Below are 26,287 nucleotides of genomic sequence, written 5' to 3' on the forward strand. Positions count from 1 at the left end.
ATGACCTGGTGCGCCTTATATACCACAATAAATGGTTGAGAAGATTGGAAATGCATACAATATGCATATGTGTGTGTTACTATATAGGGTCTAAAGTCATACTACCACATGTGCGCAATCGTTGAATGATCAATCAAAAAATCATTGCTGATAATAATCACAAACTTTTATGCGACAGGGATAAACTCCAGTTGCGGCAGTGAAAGCACCAACCCTTAACCATTAGACAACCAGTGTTTCAGGTGACATATGAAAAGTCATTAGATTGTATCTCATTTTAACACTATTTTTACTCATGGTGCCAGAAACAAATGTTAGCGAATGGAGCAAACAGACATTTTGTCCTAAAGGATATAGATGAACGCAAAGTCCGATTAATAATCAGAGACAGCATTTTTTTTCACCCCCAACCGTGCATTTTTGTTTTTGTATATACATTTTTTTGTACATCTTTCTCTAAAATGTGTTTCTGGTACCTTAAATAACAAAATACCAGTGTGGTAATGAGATAAAATGAAATGCTTTTTCATATGTCATCTGGATCAATAGTTGTCTAAAGGTTAAGTTTTGTTATTTTCACTGTCACGACTCTGAATTGTATATAATGTCTTCTAATTTTGGTCGGACTGATATACCGTACGTTTCGAAAATGTACAATGCTTAAATACGAATAAAAATAGTAGTTTTTACTGTGGTTTTAACTCCATGCACTTTATAGTGCGCCTTATATATGAATAATAAATGATAACATGCTATTTTTGAGGGGTGCACCTCATAATCCGGTGAACCTTGTAGTGCGGAAAATACGGTACTCCTACAGGATGTAATCGCATTGTCAACACTGCTCTATTGCAACAGCACTGTAAAAATGCCACCAATACCTGCACGATTAGATTTGGTGGGGGAATATTCCCTGGGAGGGAGCTGAAGTTGACCCCAACACCTCCGTCCTGGTGGGCGGTGAGTTTTGGATCGTCGTCATCATCGAGGGATATCCGGGACAATGTTCCGGTGATGGTGGCAGGGGTACATGTGTTCACCTCCTTGAAAATGACTGAAGGAGAAATGAGGTACAAATGGTTCCCGTTGGGACAGCAGAAGGTGGAGGAGAATTGGGATGAAGCATTCGGTTGTCAAAAGATGAGGGGCGAGGGAAAGGGAACGGGCCAGGGACAAAGCGAATTTAGAAAGACAGTGAAATTAGATGCTCGTATTATGATATTTGAATTGTAAAGGGGAATTTGTATATTAATTTTTACATGTACTGCAATTCTTTAAAATTGGGTGGTCCAAAGCCAGTACTGAGGGGCCACAATTCAATTTTGAGTGTGCCCTACTCCTTTTGTAAACATACCTGGTTCAAAAGATCAGAATGTTTACCTTTCTTTCAAACACCAGTCTGGACAGGCCCCAATCTCACTGTTGGATGTGTCTTTCCGCAAATACACCTCATTCAAATGATCAGAATCCACAAGAGTATTGATGCAATTAATCATGTTTGTTGGTTTAAGATCAGGTAATGGTGTAATTGTAACCCTGTGCAGTCCTTTGAGACATTTTTGTGATTAAGGGCTATATAAATAAATGTGACTTTACTTGACTTTGTTAGAGAAGGGAATGATTCAATATACAAGTATCATTCGCTGGACCACTATGCTGTATATTTTACGTACGGCTCTATGGAAGATTTAATCTTGCCTTCCATAAATGTCTGAGTACTTCAAAAAAAGACACAAATGTTTAAGGTCATGTCTATCAAAATGTATGATTTTTTTTTAAATAAATGCACACCAAAAGATCTCTTCGTTCGCCAGAGGGCAGTGTTGAGTATGTATAGCGTGGTGAGTTGGTTCAGGTATAAGACTTTGTTAAAATAATCCGGTTAACATTCAATGCAAAACATCAACATATTTTTGTCCTCATTGTTAGTGAATAAATGTGTTGTATTGAGAATATACCCCTTGTCATCCATGAGCCAAACATTTGGAGTTGACATTCTTTTACTGTTCCGGCTGTCTCAGACATAAACTGAGTTTGACATCCCTGATTTAGATGCTTTTCTTCGACCTATATCAATAATTCATATGATCAGGATATAATCAGGCTAAGTTATCGAGCTGTAATCATTTGAATCAGGGTTGCTCCTAGTTTGACCAAGTTTTTTTCAGACTCCAGTTGTCAAAGGTCATTATCGAGCATGTTTTACTTGTCCCCTCTGCTGACATGGCTGATTAAAGGATCGGGATCGATGCAAAGCTGCTAATTATTAAACAAACTCAGGTCGATTGTTCTATATCTCAACACACATGATAAATTATTCGGATTGCTATCGGGACCTGCAGAGTGATTAATTAAATGCTCATTTGAATCAGACATATTTAAGAAGGAAATATCTTAAGGCAAGGGGTTTGAGGACTACCTTTTTTCCCAACACAACTGAACAAAAAGGACAGGTGACAAATAAGGGCATTAGCCGTGTCCTGGATGCTTTACATGCTTCTTTGCCGACACACCTTTAAACCGATGTGGATCAATACCGAGTTACTTATTAGAATCAGGCATGTTAAATGCTATTCCTCGTAGGCCACTATCCTGTATGTTTCCCATTTTATTTTCGGGCTCCTTCTTGCCTGCTTTAAGTGTGCCAAAATCCAATCCACAACATGTTTAGGATTGTTTTCCTCCTCAAACACAATTGATTATAATAATCAGGTACCTTTAGTAAATCGCTCCACTGTGGATTTCAAAGGGTGATGATTGCTGTACTTATAAAGTACAAGGGGTCTGAACATTATAATTGAGTGTCTTGTAGAAGGGAACTATCTAAACCAGGGGTCTCCAACCTGTTCAATCTGGAAGCTACTTTTCGTTAATACTTAGGGCAAAGGGCACAGTTTGACATGTATTTCTAAAACAACGACTATTATTACTATGATGTTACTATGTTAGTGGCAGGAAAAATGGGTTAAATAGACTGAAGTCATCATTCTAGCAGACAATCAGAATGATTCAACACTGACAATCTATTTCAGAACAGGTCTGGGGGCACCTCAGCTGTCCCACGTTGGAGACCCCTGATTTAACTATACCTGATTGTGGCCCCCAGGGCTGCTTATTGTACTCCCTTGCTGCAAATAAAAGAAACCATCTACTAATATTTACTGGAAGTGAGTTACCATACATTTTATCATGGACATTGTGCCTGGGCCCTCTTAATTGCATGCTGATGGCAGAAAAAAATATATAGCCTTTGTCCACACATACACAGGGACTTTTCAGATGCATTTTTGTTTTTTTTGTGACCAAACAATGGGAATGGGCACAAGTATAAATATTTAGAATAAAAAATCCATGTTTTTGGTTAGCCTGTGTTTGTGTGCCAATCAACTCTCTTCAAATTGTATCATTCCTTATTTAAAAAATCAGCAACTTCATGCCGGACACCATGCTTAGTCACAACCCCAAACTTAAGAAAATGCTACCTCTAATACTGTATATATATATATATATATATATATATATATATATATATATAGTAGAAATGGGAGGAGGTGAAAAGTTCTTGATTGGGGACCAGGCAGGGTTATGTTAATGCGCAACTTACATGGGTGTCCTCTCTCTGCAAGGGTATAGGAGCAGGGGGAAACGACTTAGTGTTAATGTTTCAAATGTGCTATGCTATACACCCGGAAACGTACAAAAGTACAAGTACAAAACACACATTCTTCAACAGTGTGAACTGATTGTATGGAAATTAACAAAGCGCCATAGCCATGCACTAAACAATAATGTCAAAAGCACACTATTTTTAAAAATGCACCAGGCTAAGAGGGCGTGATTGATTAGCAAGAGTAATTTGCTCGTCACAGTCGCACCCCATAATTCGTCATCTTAACGTTTGTGCCTGGAAAGGGTAGTCGGGTTCAACGAAAGAAACACAGAAATGGAAAACAAAAGAGCACTCACCTGTTTGGCAGGCCAAGTCCACGTCCTTCTCAAAATCGGTCTGAGAAAGGAAAGCAGGATGAGTAGAGAGAAAAAAACGTGACTGGGTACCAAACGCATAGCTGGTGTCAGATGAGTGATGAGGATCTCAAGTGGGAGCCTTAAATACACCCATTCTTTAGAGGAGGGTGTGATTTGTTGCTGCGGGGACTCAACCGTCAGTAGTCACATTGTAATCAGGTGGGTGACAGGGATGTAACAATATTTAAACTTAAAGTATCCCATTTTTGGGGGCTTTGGCACTATGAAACGTGTTAGGATTGCTGTACATAGGTGAAGCAGTCAAAGGGTACCGTACATTCCTGAATACAGACGACACCAAGGCTGCATGCTCAATATTAAGAACAAAACTCAATTTTGTCTATGTATAAGCTGCGTCGGCTTTTAAGCTGCATGCTTAAACAGCCATACAAATGAACTTCGTCACATAAATTTCTTACATTTTGATCGATTTTCAAGTTGTCTACACCATGTGTTCTTGAATTATGTGACCATTTAGGATGGCAGTTACACAGATGAGCACATATTTTCATCTGGGCCGAACGAAAAGGTGAATGAGTGTTGCGTGGCGTAAAGGTGAGCCTCATATTTCTAGACGACAGCACCAGAAAAAACATACTGTGGAGAATAGTGACAGATTGCAACACAGATTTGCATTTGTGTTGTCATTGCTGGTTGCCGCGGTAATGAAGCACTTTGCATTTGCTTGTTATCATCCCTTGAGGATGAAAGGAAACTTCATTGACCTCGTATTGACGCCAATGATACAGAAAAAGAAATATTGATTTTTGGGTGAAAAAATGAAATGTCATGAGTACATTAGTAAACATTGATTAAATAACTGTTAAACCTGCCGTTTTGCTCTATTTATGTATTATACGAATAATTTTGGAAAAACATTGTCGAATTTCTTTTCTAAAAGTGCATCGTATCACAGTGGTTTGTATTTACAGTGCATTCACTGTAGAAAATGGAAGCTGGACGTTTTCTTTGTTGCCGCCACGGAAATGAAAGAAAAAGCCATAGTGTATTTAAAGCCGCAGGGTTTAAAATGTGGCAAACAAGTAGACTACTAGTCTGGAATTTACAGTACTTTGCAGTAAGGCAAATTATAATTCCCAGATTTATTTTCAAAAGCATACACCAGCGTTTTAAACTTGTATTTACTGTAATCTTGTACTTTAATTAGGGGGTGGTAAAATTAGGGAAATATCTCTGGAGCCTTTCAGAACAATCAATCTGGCCAAACAATAAATACATTTTTGGGTTTTCATTGGTTATTGTGGCAGTTTAATGCTGCTGGTATTGTTACATCCCTAGCATTTGATCATAAAACATGTATACTTACTTGTTAAGGTCCGGTTTTTGTATAATCAAATGAAATCTTATTTACACTCAATTTAACATAGGTAAATAAGACCCGCCAAGAACAACTTGCCGATTTTGCATTGTGAAGCTGGACCTACTATTGTATCCAGTGAGCCTACTGTAGATGTCAAAGCTACAGCACATCACAATTTTCCCCACAGAGACCGAAAGGTGCAATGTGTAATCTAAATGTGCAATATAATGGATTTATTTTGACATTCTCAGTAGGATGACAAATGTATTAAACCATTTCCACATCTTATTACAGATTGCACATTTCTCCTTCTATCTATTCTAAGGACTGTTTGTTTTTTTCTACTTGTCACGTACTGTTTGGCTGGCAATGTGGTTGCCATTGTGGGTACTGTTTGCGACGGGGTTTTGCCCAGGAGGGTAATCCAGACCAGGTCTATGGCCCAGTACGCAGCCGTTGCGTGGTAAGCTGTGGTGGCAGGTTTGTGGCCGGCATGCAGGCTGGTGGGTATGCGGGTGGCACCCGCTAACACAAGGGCCGGTGGCGTAATGCGGTTGGTGCCCGTAATAGGCCGTGTTTGAACCCTTCTGATGAGCAAAAAGTTGTCAAAAGCAGCAATGAAACGAAATTGAGGGCTTTAACAAGTGAATAGAATGGTCACGTCATATTCCTAAAATAGTGGTCTCAAACAAGTGGACTAAGACCAAAACATGACGGAAACATTACCCAAAAAGGAACCGGGAAATGAATTGAAAAACAACCTAAGACGAAGGCCTGAGGGATGATCATTTATGGCCCTATTCTTGAAAAAAAAAAAACCCCAAAAAAACATAATTGTTTATGTTTTTTGAGTGATTAATTAATCATGTTTTTTTTAAGGACGACATTTAAAAGTGCTTATTTTGTACAACAAACATTGTTTTTTTCAGCAGACTAAGGGTTTTGAAGCAATGATTTTAACAAAACACGTGCGTAATAGAAAACAAAAATATTTGTCAGTTTTCAAACTTTTGGGTAACATGTATTTATTTTATTTTTTACTTTTATTCAGTACTTCTACATACTTTTTCTCTATTTTTATTGATTTCTTTATTTTTCATATAATTCAGTGCAGTCTTCAATTGTTTACTTTTTATGGTACTTTTTTGTTTGTTTGTTTTTTTTCCTGCGTCTTTTGGGTTGCCTTTTGGCAGATTATCATTTTAGACTTAGATTTAAAATATATTTTTATAATGTTGTTGTGGTCCCTTATGTATCATTTTTTGAGGTTATTGTCAAAATAACCTTTTTTCTTTCATTTTTCAGTTGTTTTCTAGTTGTTTTTTTGGGTCGATATGGTTTTTAAATTAATCTTAGGGTCATTTTTCAGCCGTTTTTCTTTCATTTGCATACGCTTGATTAATATGTACTGCTTTACTACGTAGCAGTACTTCTACATATATGTTTGCATGTTTTGATACTTTTCAGTGATTTTTCATTCAATTTAGTTCCATGTCGGTGCTTTTTTTTTACATTTCATTACATTTTGTACTTTTCCCATACTTTTCAGTGTTTTTTTCAGTATGTTTTTATTATTTTAGTACCTTTTGCGTATTAGTCACTGTTTCTGTCTGTTTTTAAGGTCAATTTTATTGAAAAGGTTCATTTTTTTTAATAATATTTCAGTCGTCTTGTGGTCATTTATTAGGTTGTTTTTTTTAGTATCAAGGGTAAGGCAAGAGAATGTATGTTCAGAACAGTCCTTGCACACTGTTCCATTCATGTTAAGTCAAAAATCAAAGCACCGTTAATACAGGTGATTAAACTGAAAAAAAAAAAAAAATCTAGTAAGCAATTATATTTAGGATCTTCAGTCCTTTATATCTTTTTTATTATCATTTGTCTATTTCTTCAATCCTGAAATATTAAAGTATTGATCAATTTTTAATGTGTATGGTTTTCATCTTATTTTGTGTTAATATATTTAAGAACATTGGAACATTTTGATCAGTGTGTTTTGTTGTGAAAAATTCCAAACAGTTCCCAATAGCCCTCAAGTAAATTGAGTTTGAGACCCCTGTCCCAAATGGTAATTCTATTCTACTTTAACACGGTTGGCGTTGGGGACATTGTGTATTTCACTTGTAAAGGAATTACTTTGTAATGTGGTTCCCAATGAGCATTGTAGAAATATGTAGCAACTGCGAGTGCTTTGGCTAGCAGGTTCTTTATATTAGTGTTTTCCCTAAATACAGATTAAGCAGTAACAACTTGGGTAGCAAAGGTTACTAATGTGCCTCCCTAATTGGACATTACAAATCTTTCATGTGATAGATTTGTAGGAGGAACAACACATTTGTCAAAAAATTAAATTACCAACGTTTGTCTGCAATTGCTCTGTGAGGTTAGTGGGGGGATAAATGCCGAGAAAGATTCCCTCTCCATTCCGCAGAGTGAGTAGGACAGCAAGGTTAGGCCTCGGAGGGGCATTCAGAAACCCATAATCATTACAGAAAGAGAAAAAAAGATTTCAGGGAGAAACGAAAGACCGGGGGATTCCAGGGCTGCTTCAAATCACGTGACACTAATGCGACTCTCCTGTGAGTGGCCAAGCAGGGTAAGCAAGACAAAACTATATATATGTATATATATATATATATGTATATATATATATATATATATATATATATATATATATATATATATATATATATATATATATATATATTTTTTTTAGCAACAATTCATGTCTGCATTTTTCTCCTTTTTTTCCTCATTTCCTCTAAAATCTGCCAAATGTATTTTCGGGTGTTTGCAATCATCTCCGGGCAGTGGGCAGGGGACACCCTGAACTGGTTGCCAGCCAATCGCAGGGCACACGGGGACAGAAAACTCACTCGCTCAGTCACACCTAGGGACAATTTGGACCGGCCAATTCACCTGAAATGCATGTCTTTGGAATGTGGGAGGAAACCGGAGTGCCTGGAGGAAACATACAAACTCCGTACAGTAAGGCCAGTAGCTGGATTTGAACCCACGCAGGAGGTTCCCACGACCTCAGAACTGTGCCGCACGCGTGCTAACCACTGCGCCCGCCGTGCCACCCTGTTTGCAATCATGTAATCCTAAATTGAAATGCATTTCAAATGCAATCTGGTATTTCAGTTTAATTTTGTCCGCAGTACACTGTCATCATCTTCTTCAAGAGGAGTAGGCCATCAATTATAAAATCATGTTTGTTTTTTTAATTTTTGTTTGTTTTGTTTAACTCATTAATGCCAGTCATTATTATATAAAGAAGTATGAAGTCTGTACAGCCCTTTGAGACGTCTTGTGTTCAAGGGCTATACAAATCAACATAACTTACTTTGCTAAACTACACTAAGCTTTATTTCATTATTAAATGAAAAGGTATGCACTTATATTTTTACTCGCTATTCTGTTCAATATCTTTATGTCCCTGTGGTAATTTTCTGTCCTGTCAGATGTAATCAATTACCCTCTAAAATACTCCCACTTACAGGAAGTGACATCATTTGATTTTGGTGAAAGTTGAACTGTGGAAAAAGAGGTAAACCTCAAATTTTACCCTCACTTTTTATTGTATTTTAAATGTGTTATACTTGTATGAGGCACTCTTAAAGTTCAACCATGTTATGGTGAATTATGGAAAATGTTTATTGAGTACAATTTTTTTAGGTTGGGGAGTAATAATAACAATAATAACATTAAACATAATAATAATATTAATAATAATAATAATAATAATAATATAGTGATGATATTAACTTCATATATTAGAGATGTATGTGTTTATAAACAAAATATTCTAAAACAATTAGCTTTGTCAGTAAAATAATTATTAAGGAAATGGCAGAGTGGAAAACATTCAAAGACATTGTTTAAAGGGACAGTGTATACTATTTAGGGCCTTCTAGTGGTACCATTTTTTAATTCAGTAAGATGAACAAAGCATTGATTGGAATACTAAGCAAAAATATCCAAATTATCATACCAATGTTATTTATTTCTAAAAAAAATCATAGGTCGAGAAATTCGTATTCATTTTACATAGTGGAATCCCTAATAAGTTCGCCGCCATGCCGTCTAGTGGTGAAATATTACACATTGTGGCTTCAAGAAAGCTATAATCATAATTGTATTTATCGCTAAGCTTGACTACTATGTATTTTTAGTGCTAAACATATTAGTTTTGTAATTAAATCATAAAAAATAAAAAAATAAAACATTGTTTTTTTTCCCCCCAGAATTATAAAACCAAAATGTTGTTGCAAACAAAGAATACAGTATATTTAAGATATATGGGCTGTTGTGACTGACTTGGAGTCTTGTACGATTCTCGCTGGTTTCTGAGAGGTGAACTAAAGTGGAATGAAATGGATTGCTATTCACCATGATCTGCACCTGTCCGTTCTTGCAGGAGTCTGGGGAGTTCTCACTGTCGTCTTTGCAGCCGCCCATCCGGCACCGCATGGCGTCCTGCACCTGAAGGGAGTGGAGGTGACGGGTAGGAAAGTGGGTAGGAAAACAGGTAGGGTGGTACATCGAAAAAACAAGGAGGGGGAGGTGATAGATGGAAAGGAGGCGCAGGAAATTGCTGTCAGTGGAGGACGTAACTGTCGTTAGGGACTCGGGTCCTGAGACATGCTGACAGATGGGCAAATTTTAGATGTGTAGCTCATATGCCATTCATGCAGTGCAAAGTGAAAAACAAAATATATATGGGTTGTTGTCATAACCATACCTATGCATGCATGGACAGGTCTTTGTCATCTATAGACAGAGAAGTGCCTCTTTATACAGGCACTATAAGAATTCCGACTTATGAGTATTTGGGGCAAACAATATTGCTCCGCATACGAGGGAAAATCAGGGTAATGAGCATTCCCAGAGGTTACGACAAAAAAACGCTCACTTCTCATTACCGCACACCCCCAGCATCATCTGGTGCCAGTTTGCACATATAAACTACTTCAGGCAAACCATCGAAAAATAGATATCGTAACAATGTGTGTATGTAAGTTTATTTAAAGTTACAGTATGTTTAATTTGAAGAGTATGGCAGGTGCCTCCGTTTTATCAAGTCTCTTGATCTCATATCTGGATAATAATGACACGTACAAACACAGCACGGCACCTATTTACTTAAAGAAAGAAAGGTATGCAGAATACAGAGTCAATATTAGAAATCTACAATTACGTTGTCTTCTGCTACCCGTGACCGAGACAATCAGGATTAGAGCCGATATGACAAAAAAAAAGTTTTTTTTTTTTTTATTCAAATATCCTGTACGCAAATTGTTATATGACGTACACAATTTGAAATGATGAGAAAAAAACAGCTACCCAATCTACCTCACTTCTCCTGCACACCGTACACCTTTTTAAAGGGAAAATTCAATAACTTTTTTAGAACATTCATAGAAAAAATTCCAATATCTTCAGTACCTTTAAAAAAACAAAAACAAAATACCTCTTAATTATGTATTCTGCAGAGCACACATATATCTGCGATTTACATATAAGACTTAATCTTTCGTGTGCATTCATTAATACATATACTTTTAAATGTTGATCAAATCAAAATATATATCTGTTTTCAGACAATCCCCTCTCCTAATAGTTGTTGTGTAAAATTTGTAGCTTAAGTTTAATATCTATCAATCTATCTACCTTGGTCATATTCCTCAAGAGGGGTGACCGACAGCAAGACACACACATACAATAACAAGGAAAATAAAAGGGAAATAAATAGCAAGAAAAAAAAAAACCACATAAACATTTTTGGACCATGGCCAACCCAATTGCCCAAACAAGTTAGGCACCTCTGCACCTAAGTTGGTCATGCTTTCGTCCCTCCAGATGAAATGGGACACCAGAAAGCGGCCATGTCACTCGGGTCAGGGTGACACAACACTCTTTTGTTCAACAGCAGGGCCCGACAGCTTTCACTGGTTTACCCCTGCCGCATCATACGGGTGCCCAGCCCATCCTTAAGAACGCGTCCACAATCCCACTATCCTTTCAAAACACCTCTTCACTCCTTTCTATCACCAACAAGAGCTATAGCTTCCATTATATTTAGACCTCTTTCCTGCAGTGCACTCATGACACCATCCATCCACGTCAATCGCGGCCTTCCTCTTGGTCTCCTTCCATTGACTTCTGCTCTGTAGATCCTCTTCAACATTCGCTCCTCATCCATCCTCTCCATGTGTCCAAACCAACCGAGTACTCTCTTATCAACACGCTTGCTCAGTTCAGCTTAAGTTTACAGTTGCAGGAAATTCTTCCCAGGGTAAACACAACCTCAACTTTTTGCATGATCCATGATAAATATACATAGTCTATATCACATATGTCAGAGTCAAGGCCCGCGGGCCACATTAGGCCCGCGAGAGGGTTTTACCTGGCCCGCGTGACGATATCAATATATTATTAGATCCGGCCCGCAGGCCGCTGCAAGCCAGCAGCCCGCAGTACGCATGAATACTACATTTCCCACAATGCAACGGGGACGCGCCGAGCGGGAGCAAAGCGGGAGGCGGTTTGATTTATTCAGCAGTCGATCAGCAGCAGTCATTAGCATAACAGCAAAAATTAGCCCACAGATACCCATCAACAATGGCTAAACGGAAGGTGGACACTGAAAACCGGGGCTTTCAAACAAGGTGGGAGTTGGAGTACATGTTCACGGAGGTAGCTGGAAAACCTGTGTGTCTGCTATGTGGAGAAAGTGTGGCGGTGATGAAAGAGTATAATATTAGACGGCATCATGAAACAAAACACACGCCTCAAACAAGTAATGTAGAGTTGTAGTAATACAGTACTGTATATAAATGTATGTAAATACAGTAATAATACAGTAATGTTTCCTGTGCAATTACACATTTGAAGTTTTTACTCCGTTCAAGTTTAAAAGTTAAATATGCACATAAAGAAGGTCTTGTTTTTTGTTGTTCCCCTCGGGAATTTTAAAGCTTTATTGTCTATGTTGACTATGTTGTTTATTTTTGCCGACTCTGTCCTGGGAGTGTTTCTTGTTTTTCGGCTTTTCATGGAAAATAGATCTTGATGTGGACAACAGTCTTTTGATAAAATTGTCTCCTATTTAACAGAGAAAATTATTTTTGATTGTTATTATTTGTTAACCAGTAATTCCTTTTTTTCACACTAACCCAGAGAAAGCACAGAAAGGAAAGTCAATGTACATTTGAGCAGGACAGATGAGGTCCAGTGTGTTGATTGCTATTGGTTTTAAGTAACAAGAGATTTTTGCACTTTATTTTATTGTATTTCGAGGCAATATTTCTTTTTAATAATTTCAGATGATTGATTGATAGAAAATGGTTATGAGTTGTTGTTATGAGATATGTTATGAGTTTTTTATATAAAGGACATTTGTATTTTGTGCCTGCTGAAATTAAAAATGACTGACAGAGTAATAGGAAAATATTGCTTTATTTATCCAATCATATTGTAATATATTTGTTGTGTTTTCAGTAGGTTAAATCTTGGTTTCAGTAAAGATTGGACAGTCCGGCCCTCGGCTTGTAGCCAAATGTTTTATTTGGCCCTCCGTCCATTTGACTTTGACACCCCTGGTCTATATGTAATCCTTGCACTAATACACATTGCATAATCCCCCTATTTAGATGTAGCAAGCACATGTCGTCTCAGGCATGACCCATATGGGTGAGATGACGCTTCATAGGAAAACGGCGTACAAAAAAATGCCATCTGCAGTATATCACCGGGGAGAATAAATTCGATGATAAAACGAAGCCACCAGAGAGCAGTGTCAACGTCATTTTTTGAGAACAATGGCAACAACTTCCAGGATTTGCAAGCACTTCACCAAACATTCAATAACTTTTCAATCCTTGAAAACGCAACTATAAAATTAATGTTGTTTAAATGATTTCAAGCAACCATACAAACCCGGTAAAACTGTATTGGGGTTGTCGTAATCATATGCATGCATCTATGACAGGGTCTTTGTTATCCCTAGATATTCAACACATGAGCCATCCGTGTGTCTTAGTTGTTTTCTTTCTATTAGGCTAAGCCTGGCAACATGTCCCAATTATTTGTCAAAGCACAGGCTCTCATAAGGGTATAAATCAAATAAATTGGACCACATGGGCAACTACGGACTTCTTTTCCCTTCAGACAGTCAGAATATACGCACAACGTCTCGGGAAGCGACTTCATCTGTCAGCGTTGCCACTGTCAAATCCCAAAAGACAGTCATGGGCGGGAAACAAGAGCACTCATGTAGCAAGTGGTGCAAGTACGAATGAGAGCGTCTCCATTCTCTTTGGGTGGTCTTATCTGAGCGTACGCACGGCTACAAATGGATTGGATTGCAGCGGCATCCATGTCTGATTAATACTGCATGGGCAAGCTTATTGCCTCTATTGTTTCCTTCCATGCGTCCCTTTCCCTTTATGCCCACGCTCATCCTCAGCGGGGATTGTTTTCTGTGTGTGTCTGACATCTAATTCTGCTCCAAATACCGCTCCTTCTTCTATTATCGCCTCCTGGCATTCTTATGAGTTTTGGTCCCCACCTTTGTGCTAAACTCTCCATCGCTCATTTTTGCAGCCTCCCTGAGGCCGCCTTTTGATGTCCTCCCCCAAATTGAAAATTGAATATTAACTAATCGAGTTAGTTCTCAGCTGGACTTCAGACTGGTCGCAGTGGGTGAAACCCTTCCTAAGGCTATGGCACTCATGGTCTTTAGTTTGCCTCTCAAAATCAGCGTCTTGATGTATAAATATAACACAGAATTTGTGTAAGTATTTCCCATTATGTATAAAGATATTTGATTCTTTTTTATTGTATACTAGTTTTTAGTATCAAATCTTATCCCTTTGTTATAATACGGAAGTGTGTCACTATGGACACAGAAAAAAATAAATAAATAGATGAGTGTAGTCTGGGCATTTTAGCTGGTGAGACAATAGCTGGAACCCTTACCTGGTACCTCGTCAAATGTAAACACAATCTGAAAAACGAGCAATGTATTTTACACATTTTTGTAGGGGTAGGTCTAGGCGTTTCTAAATGTGGCCATTTGAAGACGACCAGTTTAAAGCTCTTAAACCTCTGCAATTCTGTATTTTACTTTGGCCATTTTTTGGACCTTTTGAAAGAGTTGTAAATGATTGACTTCTCTTTCTGTATCTCAATCACTACGGTGCACACTTGCACATAATAGTGATACGAAAAATGAACGACGAGGGGCGTTACGCACGTTTATTTTGGGGTCTAATAAGAACACACTCCATATATCCGCAAACTGTTCTCTTCAAAATTGAATAACCAATTTGTTCATCATCATTTGAATGGGTCACTACCGGCCAAAGATTTTTGGAGCTAAAAGAGGAAATGTCCATTTTATCAACACAGGCCACTTACACTAATGTGGGCTGTGGATCTAAAAAAAAAAAAAGCCTGTAATTGGTTGAGAGTGGTGTCAATTAAAAGGTCAGAGGAAAACTGCCATATTAGAAATTATATTTTCGAGTCTGTTTATTTCCAAACAAGATTTATGGGACAAAACAGACAAATTGCAACAAAGAACAACCAACAATTATAAGACTGTTGGTTAAGATTTGAGGGACACTGATTTCTCGCTTCTGTTTTCATTCATTGATGCTCATTAAAAACATTTTTTTTTTCGGAATATCTTTCTTATTTTTATTACTCATGGTATTGTTATGGTAAAATGATTAATATTATATTTTTTACACGATTAATAAGCATTCTCCTTATGTTATTGATTTTATATTGATCAATTTTAATATTTTTTCATAAACCTTAATGTATTGAAGAGAAAGGTGGAACTGTACACATGGTATGCAATCAATAATAAAATGATTTGGCCAACCTTAAAGCAATAAACAATTATGTTGTTGTTCTTTTTTTTATTCTGGTAATAAATGGTTTCAGTTTAAATAAACATCCCAGTTAGCAAAGATAAATACAAAGACTAATAAGTAAAAAATAAAGTAAAACAGTACAATGTAAAAATGAATCACAGTCCAAGAGTGAGATAAAATGAAATACATATACCTATTTTTGGCCGGTCAAAATTAAAGTACTTCTTCTGCAACAACTGTTTCAAATGTTTCGGACCAAAAGTCACCTAAAATAAAAACTGTTCATAAAAAAGCAATTATGTGTCTGTCGCCATCCGTAATTCCAGTTTGTCAATTGACAGTTGAGAAGAATACGCTCGATGATGCTGGCTTGTCGTGTTGTTTACGCAGCCTAGCTGCCTAGCCGACTCGGCAGCCTCTCTTCTGATAAAAATCGGCTATTATCGGCAAAATGAACCACCCGTAGTCCAATGTCGATTAGTTTGCTACGACTAGACGATGTGTTGCCGTTGCAGAATGCCAATGAAAGACAAACAAGAATAAACAAAAACAAACGCACGCCTGTAGAGCTGAGAACAGCTGCAGTAGTGCATGTGGCAATCCTGCATTAGCGTAAAAATAGTTTTTGCTCAGGTAATGCGTGGACACACAATGGCAGCTTTGTTTTAGCTGAATCTATTTGGGAAGATCCTCTCTGACCAATGAGTGGTCGGCAGTGACTGATGTGGCGGTTTAGTCCCTCGGAATGTGTCTTGGAACATCAATAAAGGATGTACTAAGAACTGTGGTGCCAGGGACCAGGAACCAGGTACTATTTCATAATGGAAAAACCAAAAAACGAGGTGAGTCAGGTTGTAATCGAATAGTGGAAAAGCACCATTTTGCTGCTCATTTACTTGCTTAAGGTTTTTGCGTCTTTGGTTAACAGTAGCAACAAGATGATGGATAGTCATGTCAGCTCCCTCTATCTAAGTGAGCCTCCTGGTATGTAAAATAAATACAACTTTCTAGACATACGAGTATCTTTAAAGATGCACCTTTATGAAATAGTTCACATTTTTTTCTGCTTATCATTTAAAGTACTATTGTTTTTTTAAATGACGTATTTTTCCACACTAAGAGGCACTAAATAATGCACAATGTCCCTTTAAGTATTAACAAATGTGTTCTAATGTGTTTAAATGTAAAAAAAAAAACTTTCAACAAAAGCATTTGCACAAAACATTCAGACGTATATGTCAGTCAAACATTATAAACCGACAGACACAATTTTTATGTATATAAAATTAATAATTATTTAATCCATCATAACTTCCACTCATGTAATAAGGTAGTTATTTTAACAGACCGTAATCACTCGTTTTTGACGGAGGTTGTGTTTCAAATAGATCCTGCAATAGTCAGAATTCCCAAAGTAGAAACATGTATTTATTTAATTGTATAATTTCCGTATTTACTGCACTATAACGTGCACCTAAAAGCATTTTATTTTTTTTAAAAGGTGACCTTGGGCCTCATGCAACAGGTCTCGCAACTATGGTAAGCAACAGCCGACTTTATTTTCCCCAGTAGAAGTATTGTGCGGTGCATGCTGGGATGTATAGAATGGTGGTACGTTTCCTAACCAATGAGTCAATCATTATATAAATCGGTCACTCTTGCCTCAAGTTATTTGTAGGTGAAGAGGCAGGTCCGTTTTAGCATTTAGAGGCACATATAGGCTAAGGCGGGGTAAAACAAAGCCTGCAAGTGGCCAAAAACGATGTGAAATTGGTCTACGGCCTGGATATTTTACAAGTATTTTTATTTATAAACGGTAATAATGGGGCTAAACAGACAGCTTGCAACAAGCAACGTCCATTGACGCACAGTTGCTTTTCGGATGATTTTTTTTTTAATTTGTCGGCATTAGCGCGTGTTTAGGAGTACTTTAAATTCTTACTCAGTTCGACTACTACACTCAGGAATGTAAGGAGACCGAGCTTGAGTATTATCATCAAATGTAACAGCTACAGGCGGCACGGCAGCGCAGTGATTAGCGCATGTGCGGCACAGTCCTGAGGTCATGAGATCGAACCTCCCTTTGGGAGTTTGTATGTTCTCCCCATGCTTGCGTGCATTTTCTCTGGGCACTCTAGTTTCCTCCCACATTCCAAAAACATGCATGTCAGGTTATTTGGCCATTCCAAATTGTCCCTAGGTGTGAATGAGCGAGTGAGTTGTCTGTCTCTGTCCTGCGACTGGATGGCAACCAGTTCAGGGTGCCCCCTGCCCATTGCCTGAAGACGGCTTGGATGGGCTCCAGAGTTGCAGATAATCGAATCATAATGACTGCAAGACGTCTTTGGTGAGCTACCCCGGCTTTATATTTTCCGGGTATCCTATTTCAGCCCGATTGTGATTTTTCTACAATGAGTATATTTTCAAATGGTCAGCATATCTTGAATCCCAAGAGCTTAAGGTTTCCAATGATATGGCATGACATATCTCAGTGACTGTTGACATCGAACATATATGTCTGAGACACGATAAGACGTTAATGAGTTTGACTGACCTACCTGACTATTTAGTTGACGTTCCTACTGTAGCACCTTAAAGTTAGGTGCACGTTATGTATGGACAATATGTGACAAAAGACTATTTTGGGGGGTTATATATATATTTTACAAATAACTTTTAATTTTAGTGAAAAATGGTTTTGCCTACTAAAAATTGAGTTGTTTCATTGCACAACTGTATGGATTAAGGACATGATCCACTTTACATCATTTAGGCGTGATGGAAAACTGCATCTACCTCCTGGTTTTGTCCTACAGACTCCATGTATATTTTCTATTATCAAGCATTTTTTAAAAAGCACCAGGAAGCCACTCGGGAGCGCCAAAGACCAGCATGTGGCTGCAGAGCGAATATAGCAGGTCCAGAAGTACAACTTTGTTGGTGGTAGAAGGCATCTTTCTCTGTTTATTAGAAATTTAAAAACAATGCACAATGAAAATCCAGGAAGTAGCAAAACTGCAATTAGTAAACCGTAATACAGTAAATTAATCCTGAACTCTTACTGTGTGCTGGTGTTAAGAAGTTTGCTATAAAGGACGATACACATGAATAAATTCCACAACACATTTGAGATTCACTTTGTCCAGAGGTTCCGAAAACAGACATGTAGATAATAAGTTCAAAATGCCGCATTAGCGTGGGGAAAGGCATAGTCTGCAGCAAATTCACACTGGGGATGTATTAGTGAGGGACTTATCGTCTTATTCCATACAACATCTTACTAAGCTCCTTAAATCAGGCTTGGCTCCCACGGACAATACTGCACAGCGATACAGTATTATGACCAAGACTCCCAACAACCTAGGACATAAGCAGCGAGTTAATCCCCCCTAGTCAAGTCTGATCTGCTTTATTCTGATGCGACCTTGAATCCTTCTGGAAGCTAAGTTGAGTATTTTAATATCAACACAACCTATTGATGCACATTCGATGCATAAAGCACAATATGAGGCTCACCTCTCTCCGCATGGCGCAGTGCACCGTGATGATTACGAAACCTTGGACAGAATCAAAGACAGCAAAGAGGACCTGTGGGGAGACATTAAGCATCTGTTTAACGTTTGCATACAAACACAACAATACCCGTTCATTGGAAAAATATGGTCTCAGATTACCTGGAACAGTGTGGAGCGGCGATCAGTTATGGCCAGCACTGCTGACATCCAAGTGAGAGCCAGTAGCGGAAGAACAACACAGGAGCTCCACAGAGATGCCCTGTAAAAGAGCAATGCCGGACAAGCAAGGAATAAATAACAGAGGCGACTAGCCACCCAAGCTCAAGGCAGTCCAGTCAGGTTATGCTATTACATTACCCTGTCGTATGCATGGGCAAGTCCATCAAATAGATTTGGAGATCAATGGTAGGTCATGTGAGGCTGGCTAATATTTCTACACTGAAGATGAGCGATTATGCGCAATTGTGAACAGTGTTACCAGACTGACAACATTTCACATTTTTCTGGCTTGTGCATACTACTCGTGTCTCAGAAGACCACAAACACATGAATGGATAATCTTCATTGTCCAATCTTAACGTAAGAGTCCTACTCTCAAATAAAATTGTCATGAAACCGTTAAATAAATGAATTTCGGACATTGTTTTTTAGTTATTCCTGAGATAATAGCCTGTTTTGCATAAAGCTACTGTGTGAATTCCGATTATAATGAATCAGAATGGCCAAACTGAATGAAAATGCTCCATAAAAACACCTCAATTAAACGTTCCTAATCTCATGGCAACATCCGTGCAACACAAGTAGTGGCGGCCATGGTGGTTGGATGTAAACCGATATTTTACCTCAATATTATTGTGACTGATATTGTAAATGTGGCTGTCGTTAAAAAATCTGGGCTAAGTTAAGACAACAAATGTTCCCTGATGAACAAACAAGACCAATACGCACTTAAAAGCACTGTGGGGGTTAGGGTTCCAATAATGCAATTTCGGACACTCGTTTCAGCCTGCAAACAACCCTCTATCATCGGCAAGGCGTTCTAGTGTGCACAGGCCATCCCTGGGGTCGCATTGCGTTAATTCTGAGCCTATTTTGGCCCTACACTAACCGGATAAGGCTGCACTCTTACCATCCAGGCTTTCAGGGACAGGCGGTGCTGTCTTTGGAGCTCATTTTGGCTGAGAAACGGCAGAATATTTTTGCCTATGATTTATGTTGTGTGCTTTATATCTGTGAATGCCGCTTTGCAAGTATGGTTGTAGTCTCTGGCCTTGACTCACCGTGTAACAGTACGTAGAAATAAACAATAAAGTAACAAAAAAATACTGTTTACACATTACTCTTTCATTCAAACATCCAACAAAATTAGTGTGGACCCGTTAGAACATCAAACCGCGACTGGTGGACCCATTCAGTATGGGCGAGTGTTTACAATTGGGTGAGGCACATGACGTCAAACAAAAACTATCCATTTTTATTAAGAATGGGACACATTGTGATGACAAAAGTAAAATTAACCAAATCAATTTTTGAATCAAGAAGTGGATGAAGGAAAGGTGACGTATGAGGTCCACTGTTAGACAGACCAGAGGAAAACCACACTGCTCCTCCTGAATCAGACATTTGACTTACTGGCAGACCCTCCTCTCCAGTAACCCCAAATTGACCTTACCAGGGAGGCTGGCAAGTGTGATTCCATATAAAATTTAATACATAAATAAATAAAGTTCACTATATTTTGACTATAGCGGGTCCTTTTTGGAACGCAACCCCTGCAAAAAACGAGGGGTTACTGTACTTGAATAAATATGGTATGTACAATGTGATCGATGTATTAAAAAAGACCAACATATTTCGGCTCCGGTACAATTAGTAAAAAAAAAACACTGGAAAGTATGACATTTAATGTTTTGCTATACTGCAAAATGAGCAGCCAGTGAGAATTAAATGCCGTGTCTAACACACACCCCAAGCGTGGTTACATCACAGCAGGCAATCACTCGGAACAGACAAGAGAGCTCTCTGCAGACCCCGTTATCCGAAATACGCTAAAACGCAAACAGGTTATTTAAGGACGAGACTGATTAAAGGCAGGGAAGTGTAATACATTTGATTTAGAGAAGTCTGAGGGTATGCAACTGACACGACAGTTTACCACATGAGGTACGGCATAAAGAGAGCCATAAAATTTAAATTATGCAATAGGCTGTTTGGCAACAAGGGAGTGTGCACAAACAAAATCTTGCCCGGGCATTGTTTTGCCCCCAAGTCTTGGCAATATCAAGTATTAAATGCCGGTCGTTCCCAAATAATGCTCTACATGGGTCGGTTTGGTTTTGCGTCACCTGGGGACGATTCTCGTTAAATATGATCACTTGCAGCGCAAGTGTGTTTTCTTTCGTCGTTATTTGTTTATTGGTGTTTTTCAGAACATTGGTAAGTCGAAATGTCATCCTGTATTGTTACTAACAACTGGAGATTAAACGAATGGCAGCAGACTAAGAATGAAAAAAGTCCAATGAAGAGAGAGAGAGAGAGAGAGAGAGAGAGAGAGAGAGAGAAAGAAAAAGAAAGAAGACTGTATACCCCCAAGTAAAAGTGCAACTACCAAAATTATTTATGTGAGCATTCAAACAAATGCCAAAATTAAGAAAATTAAATAAAATAAATTATATTATAAGATGATATTTAACAAAAGCAGAACTCATTCTAAAATAATTACCGAAAAAATGTAAGAGTGTTTCATTTAGTTTTACTTAGATTTGAATACAATTGTTTTTATTTTGTTGCCTTGAAATTATTGATTTCTTTATATTGATTTTGTCCATGCATCATGTCTATAAAAATCACAGACAAAACACACACTGAATAATTACAAAAAAAAGTAATTAGTAAACCATTGATTTCTCTAATGTTAATTAATTTCTTATAATACATCTAGAACAACTGCAAATAAAACAAAAATAAAAAATTACATACATTATAGAAGGAATTTAATACATGGGAAAATAATATATAGAATATATGTATTTCCATACATTATTTGCATTTTAATCAATTTAAATATGATTCAATTTAGAAAACATGTAATACTTCATTTTTACAAAATGAGGCATTTTACATGATTACAATATTTGCTGAAAGTCACTCATTATATATAACATGATGGTGTCAACATCAATAATGTGTCCCATAATTTGAGAGCAATTTAGCCTGGATACAGCAGATTAAAAAAACTACTTGCAACGTTTGCAAAGCAGACCTTGCAACGTTTGCAAAGCAGACCTTGCATATAATGGCAGTACCTCGGTAATGCACAAACATTCAAAATGAAGCATCTCGGATAGTTGGACAAAACGGAGTCTGACTCCCCTCAGTTGGATTCAAGCAATATTCAAACAAATGCGGTTTTGATGACCAGCATTGTACATGTTATATATACACATATATTTTGTTGTAAGAGAAAGCTTGAGCGGTATGCAAGACTGCGGGCATTTTGAAATACCCAATCAATTACCTGACATGCATGTTTATGGAATGTCGGAGGAAACCGGAGTGACCGGCGGAAGAAGATAGAGAAGATGCAAAACTCTACACAAGAAAGTTTAGGATATACTAGACAATTCCCGCTGCAATTGTAAGAGTTGTGATTGATCTGGAAGATGTTGATAGAGAACCGGTAGCGATGAGTTGTTAGCATTATGAGTTAGTATAAAGTTTTTAACTCAGAGAGATGTATTTGTAATTTTTAACTTGGTTCTGTGGGGGGGAATACGAGCCTATTCATTTTGCTGATTCATTATCATGTGGCCATTAGCATAATTTTTTAGCATGAAGCAGTTAGCATTTAGCCGTTAACATCACTTTATAGCATGTACCCATTAGCATAACTCATCAACATGTACCCATTAGCATAATTTGTAAATATGAAGTCGTTAGTATATTGCCATTATGAAAAATGTTTAGCATGAAGAAGTTAGCATTTAGCTATTGGCATCATTTTATAGCATGTATCTGTTAGCATAACTCATCAACATGAGGCCACAAGGATAATGTGTGAGAATGAAGTTGTTAAAATATAGCCATTACCAAAATTTTTAGCATGAAGCAGTTAGCATTTAACTGTTAGCATCACTTTTTAGCATGTATATGTTAGCATAACTCACCAAAAAGAGGCCATTAGCATAATTTGTAAATATGAATTCGTTAAAATATAGACATTACCAAAAAATTTTTGCATGAAGAATTTAGCATTAAGCCGTTAGCATCCCTTTTTAGAATGTATCTGTTAGTATAACTCATTAACATGAGGCCATTAGCAGAATTTGTAAATATGAAGTCGTTAAAATATAGCCTTTACCAAAATTTTTTACTATGAAGAAGTGAGCATTGCCGACAGTGTTTACAGCTAGTTTGCACTAATACTCTGGCTGGCGCAGCCAGCCCATCCCATTGCCTACGGTGTTACAGCTAGCTTGCGCCAGCCCAACTTGTCACCAACAGTTTTTACAGCTAGCATAAGTAAGCATAGCATCAACCTCTCATTGCTAATACTTGGGCTGGCTATGCCAGCCCAACTAATCACCAACAGTGTTTACAGCTAGCTTGCGCTAATATTTGGGCTGGCTATCCCAGCCCAACACTTTGCTAGCGGCGCACATAGCTGTTAGCATCCTCTCGCCCATGAATTTCGGATGGGAGACTCTCAAAATACATTAGTGCGGATGGGGACTTTTTTTGGTCAGACTCGTGTTGCTTATCCGTATCGCCGCAGGGAAGTCCTGATCGGGCCGGAATTTTTGGTATATGAATCGTTGGGCTACTCCAAAAGCTCTCGGAGGAGAAGCCCGTCAAAATTTGGCGGAAGAAGATAGATATAATAATTTTAATAAGATCTCGGGGGATTATAATAGTTGTACCTGCTTCGCAGGCACAACTACATTGCCCTGTGCTTACAGCACTTGGCAATGTAGTTGTGCCTTGCTGAAGCAATCACAACTAAATATATGTTTTAATCCTGCAAAACGTTTTATGTATTGTGTTTTATTTTAATTCTATAAGTGCATATATTTTTATTTAGGTCAATAATTTTTTTTTCCTACTAAAATATGATTTACTATGGACCGCGACTCTCACTTTGTGGCGATTACAAGCAAACTGGGCGCAAGCAAAAGAGAGCAAGATGAAGATGGACTAACATGGCGCTGCTGGCAGTCGAGCTGGAGAGAGCGGCGTTCGAGATCACGCCGCACTTGGAGCATTTCAGGAGAAGTCGGCTACGCGCCTCCACTGGGACACTTATACACAAACAGACACATGTGACAGTGAAGGAGGGTAAGGGGTGTGAAAGGGGGTTTTGAGGATGCACAGATACAAATGCCGGTGTTGGCAAGGGTGGAATGTGTTCAGAAGTATCGGAGAACCAACAAAACGAAGGACGTCACAAATGAAAAAAATAGAAAAAGGTGGTTGAGGGGGAAGAAGAAAGAAAAAAAAAGCAAATTAAAATCACATTGTCAAAAGTAGCAGCACAGACAAAAAGAAAAACATTGAAAATGACAAATACTGATTCGGTGAAAGTGACAGACAGACATCACTATGTTTGCAGCTTTATGCAGTGTTTCCAGTACATAGACAGATTTTGGCTGGTTGCCAGGTTTTAATTAGTCCATCCAGAGTCTCCTAAACTAGAATCATTAGAACAATAATATATTATTTTTAGATATGAACTAGTATTCAAAAGTTTTGAAACTGAGTATTTTATTGTTAATGTTTTCAATAAATGTATTAGAAGTAAAGCCACTATCGCATGAGCATTCTGTTAACAGTATTACCAAAACCACACAGATTTTTTTTTAATTACTTACTCATTTACTCACTAATTTTGTGGTATCAGTACTAGTTATTCAGAATTTTGAAAAAAAATGAAACAAATTAAGTGCAACTATTGTTTCGATTCAACAAGTTTTAGCCTCTTTATCAGAAAACAATTATTTTCATTAATACCATTTTCACCTGAAGTTAATACCTGATTTCTCGTAATAAAAATAATCGAAAATGCCATGGTGTGTACTAGTTCTACCTATCTTAGTCAGTCAGGAGTAGAGGTAAGATTGGGCAGACTTTTTATTTTTTTAAACAAATCAAGCAGTCGGAACCAGCTCGAACCCAACCGATTAACTTGATATGAGGGACCAGGCCCGAAGTAATCCCGAATACGAGCATTACACTTACCAATAAGTAAAATTAAAACTCCCATCGCTGATTTGGTCTGTTTACTTGCCGATAATTCAAAATAGCAACGCATCGGAAAAACACTAGTTATTTTTTGTCTGATTAAATGACTAGCTGATTTTTTTTCAAACTCCTGCCTCGTTAACCATGCTTCGTGGTTGTGACTTGAGTGCCGCGTCAATGCTTTTTAAAACTAGTATATTTATGTTTTACGCACATTTTTCATAGATCTAGCTTTTTGATTTTGCTGTACAAATGCACTGGATTTATCCATTTGAATGTAAAATGTGCAAAATGTTCTTACAGGGGAGTTTTGCCCCCTGACCCATTGAATAATCCAATTACCAGTATATCACATCATTCCAGAGGAAATACTGTTCATGTGCAATATCTCACAATGACGTATGTTGATGCTGGTGCAAACATCACAACAATTAAATGAAATCAAAACGAACAGAGACTTTTTTCGGGAGATCAAACGTATAGCAACCACCTGTGATTGTTTACAGTTAAGATCACTGTGTGCCCGTTGAAAACAATGAAGCCGTGCAGTGGCTATAGTCCATTAGCATCCCATCACAGCTCATTAACTCAATCCCCGTAGCTTCATAAGAAAACACATTATGCTAATGATATCCCATCCAGTTACCAAGGCTGCTCATGTCTGTTAGAACTCGCTTGACCTGAGGCCACAAAGACTTGGCATTCCACAACAGTGGCTCGTTTCAGTGTTTTCAACTTGTGGATGGATGTAAATAAAATAATAAACTATTTTTTTGGTTTGTCTCTGTGTGTGTGTGTGTGTGTGTGCCCATGCCTGCCAATGCTACAGCTTCATGCTTTTGACTATAGTTTTTCGCCTATTAAAAACGCCTCCCCCTTTTCAAATAAATCTACTGCTTTTTCAAATTCAAACAATAAAAATATCTTGACTGGAGACTAGAATTTTAGTGTACGGCTGCTTTATTTTAAAGTGAGTATGTGTGCGTCAATGAAGTACTCTAATGATCACCTTAGATGTCTTCCTAGGTAAAGGTCTGAATGCTTAACATGCTGATTGTATTTTTAGTATTCATAAAACGGATTGTGGTTCACGCGAGAAAATAGTGTGGGTGAAAAAATGTACCGCTCTTCAATGTCAAAAGGTATGCATGGACTTAATCTGTGTCCACATAGTATATATTTGGTACAGTCTGGTATCAAAAGGTGGTCTGGCAGATTATACATAAAATAAGGTGCTATAGCCCAAATAATAGGGTGCTAGGTGCAGAGTGGACATAGATAATCTTAGTTTCCTTAAAGAC

The 26,287-nt window shown here is 37.8% G+C and overlaps 1 protein-coding gene across 24 annotated transcripts in view; it reads right to left on the minus strand.

The window, feature by feature from the left end:
• The window catches only part of adgrb2 (adhesion G protein-coupled receptor B2), a 264,320-nt gene that overhangs the window by 34,839 nt on the left and 203,194 nt on the right, over positions 1-26,287 (minus strand). For 17 of the 24 annotated variants that reach the window (XM_088329155.1, XM_088329165.1, XM_088329151.1 and 14 more), the window contains 8 exons: positions 23,948-24,046; positions 18,909-19,008; positions 18,751-18,822; positions 9,740-9,832; positions 5,704-5,934; positions 3,967-4,006; positions 3,605-3,619; positions 882-1,054 (listed from right to left, as the gene is read on the minus strand). In XM_088329155.1, the coding sequence (XP_088185281.1) occupies positions 882-1,054; positions 3,605-3,619; positions 3,967-4,006; positions 5,704-5,934; positions 9,740-9,832; positions 18,751-18,822; positions 18,909-19,008; positions 23,948-24,046 (823 nt within the window). The remainder of the gene's footprint in view (positions 1-881; positions 1,055-3,604; positions 3,620-3,966; positions 4,007-5,703; positions 5,935-9,739; positions 9,833-18,750; positions 18,823-18,908; positions 19,009-23,947; positions 24,047-26,287) is intronic. The other 7 variants (XM_088329152.1, XM_088329159.1, XM_088329171.1 and 4 more) reach the window with 7 other exon arrangements.

This window comes from Urocampus carinirostris, chromosome 2, assembly GCF_059441175.1.
Source record: "Urocampus carinirostris isolate Australia breed hairy pipefish chromosome 2, RoL_Ucar_1.0, whole genome shotgun sequence".
Lineage (NCBI taxonomy): Eukaryota > Metazoa > Chordata > Actinopteri > Syngnathiformes > Syngnathidae > Urocampus > Urocampus carinirostris.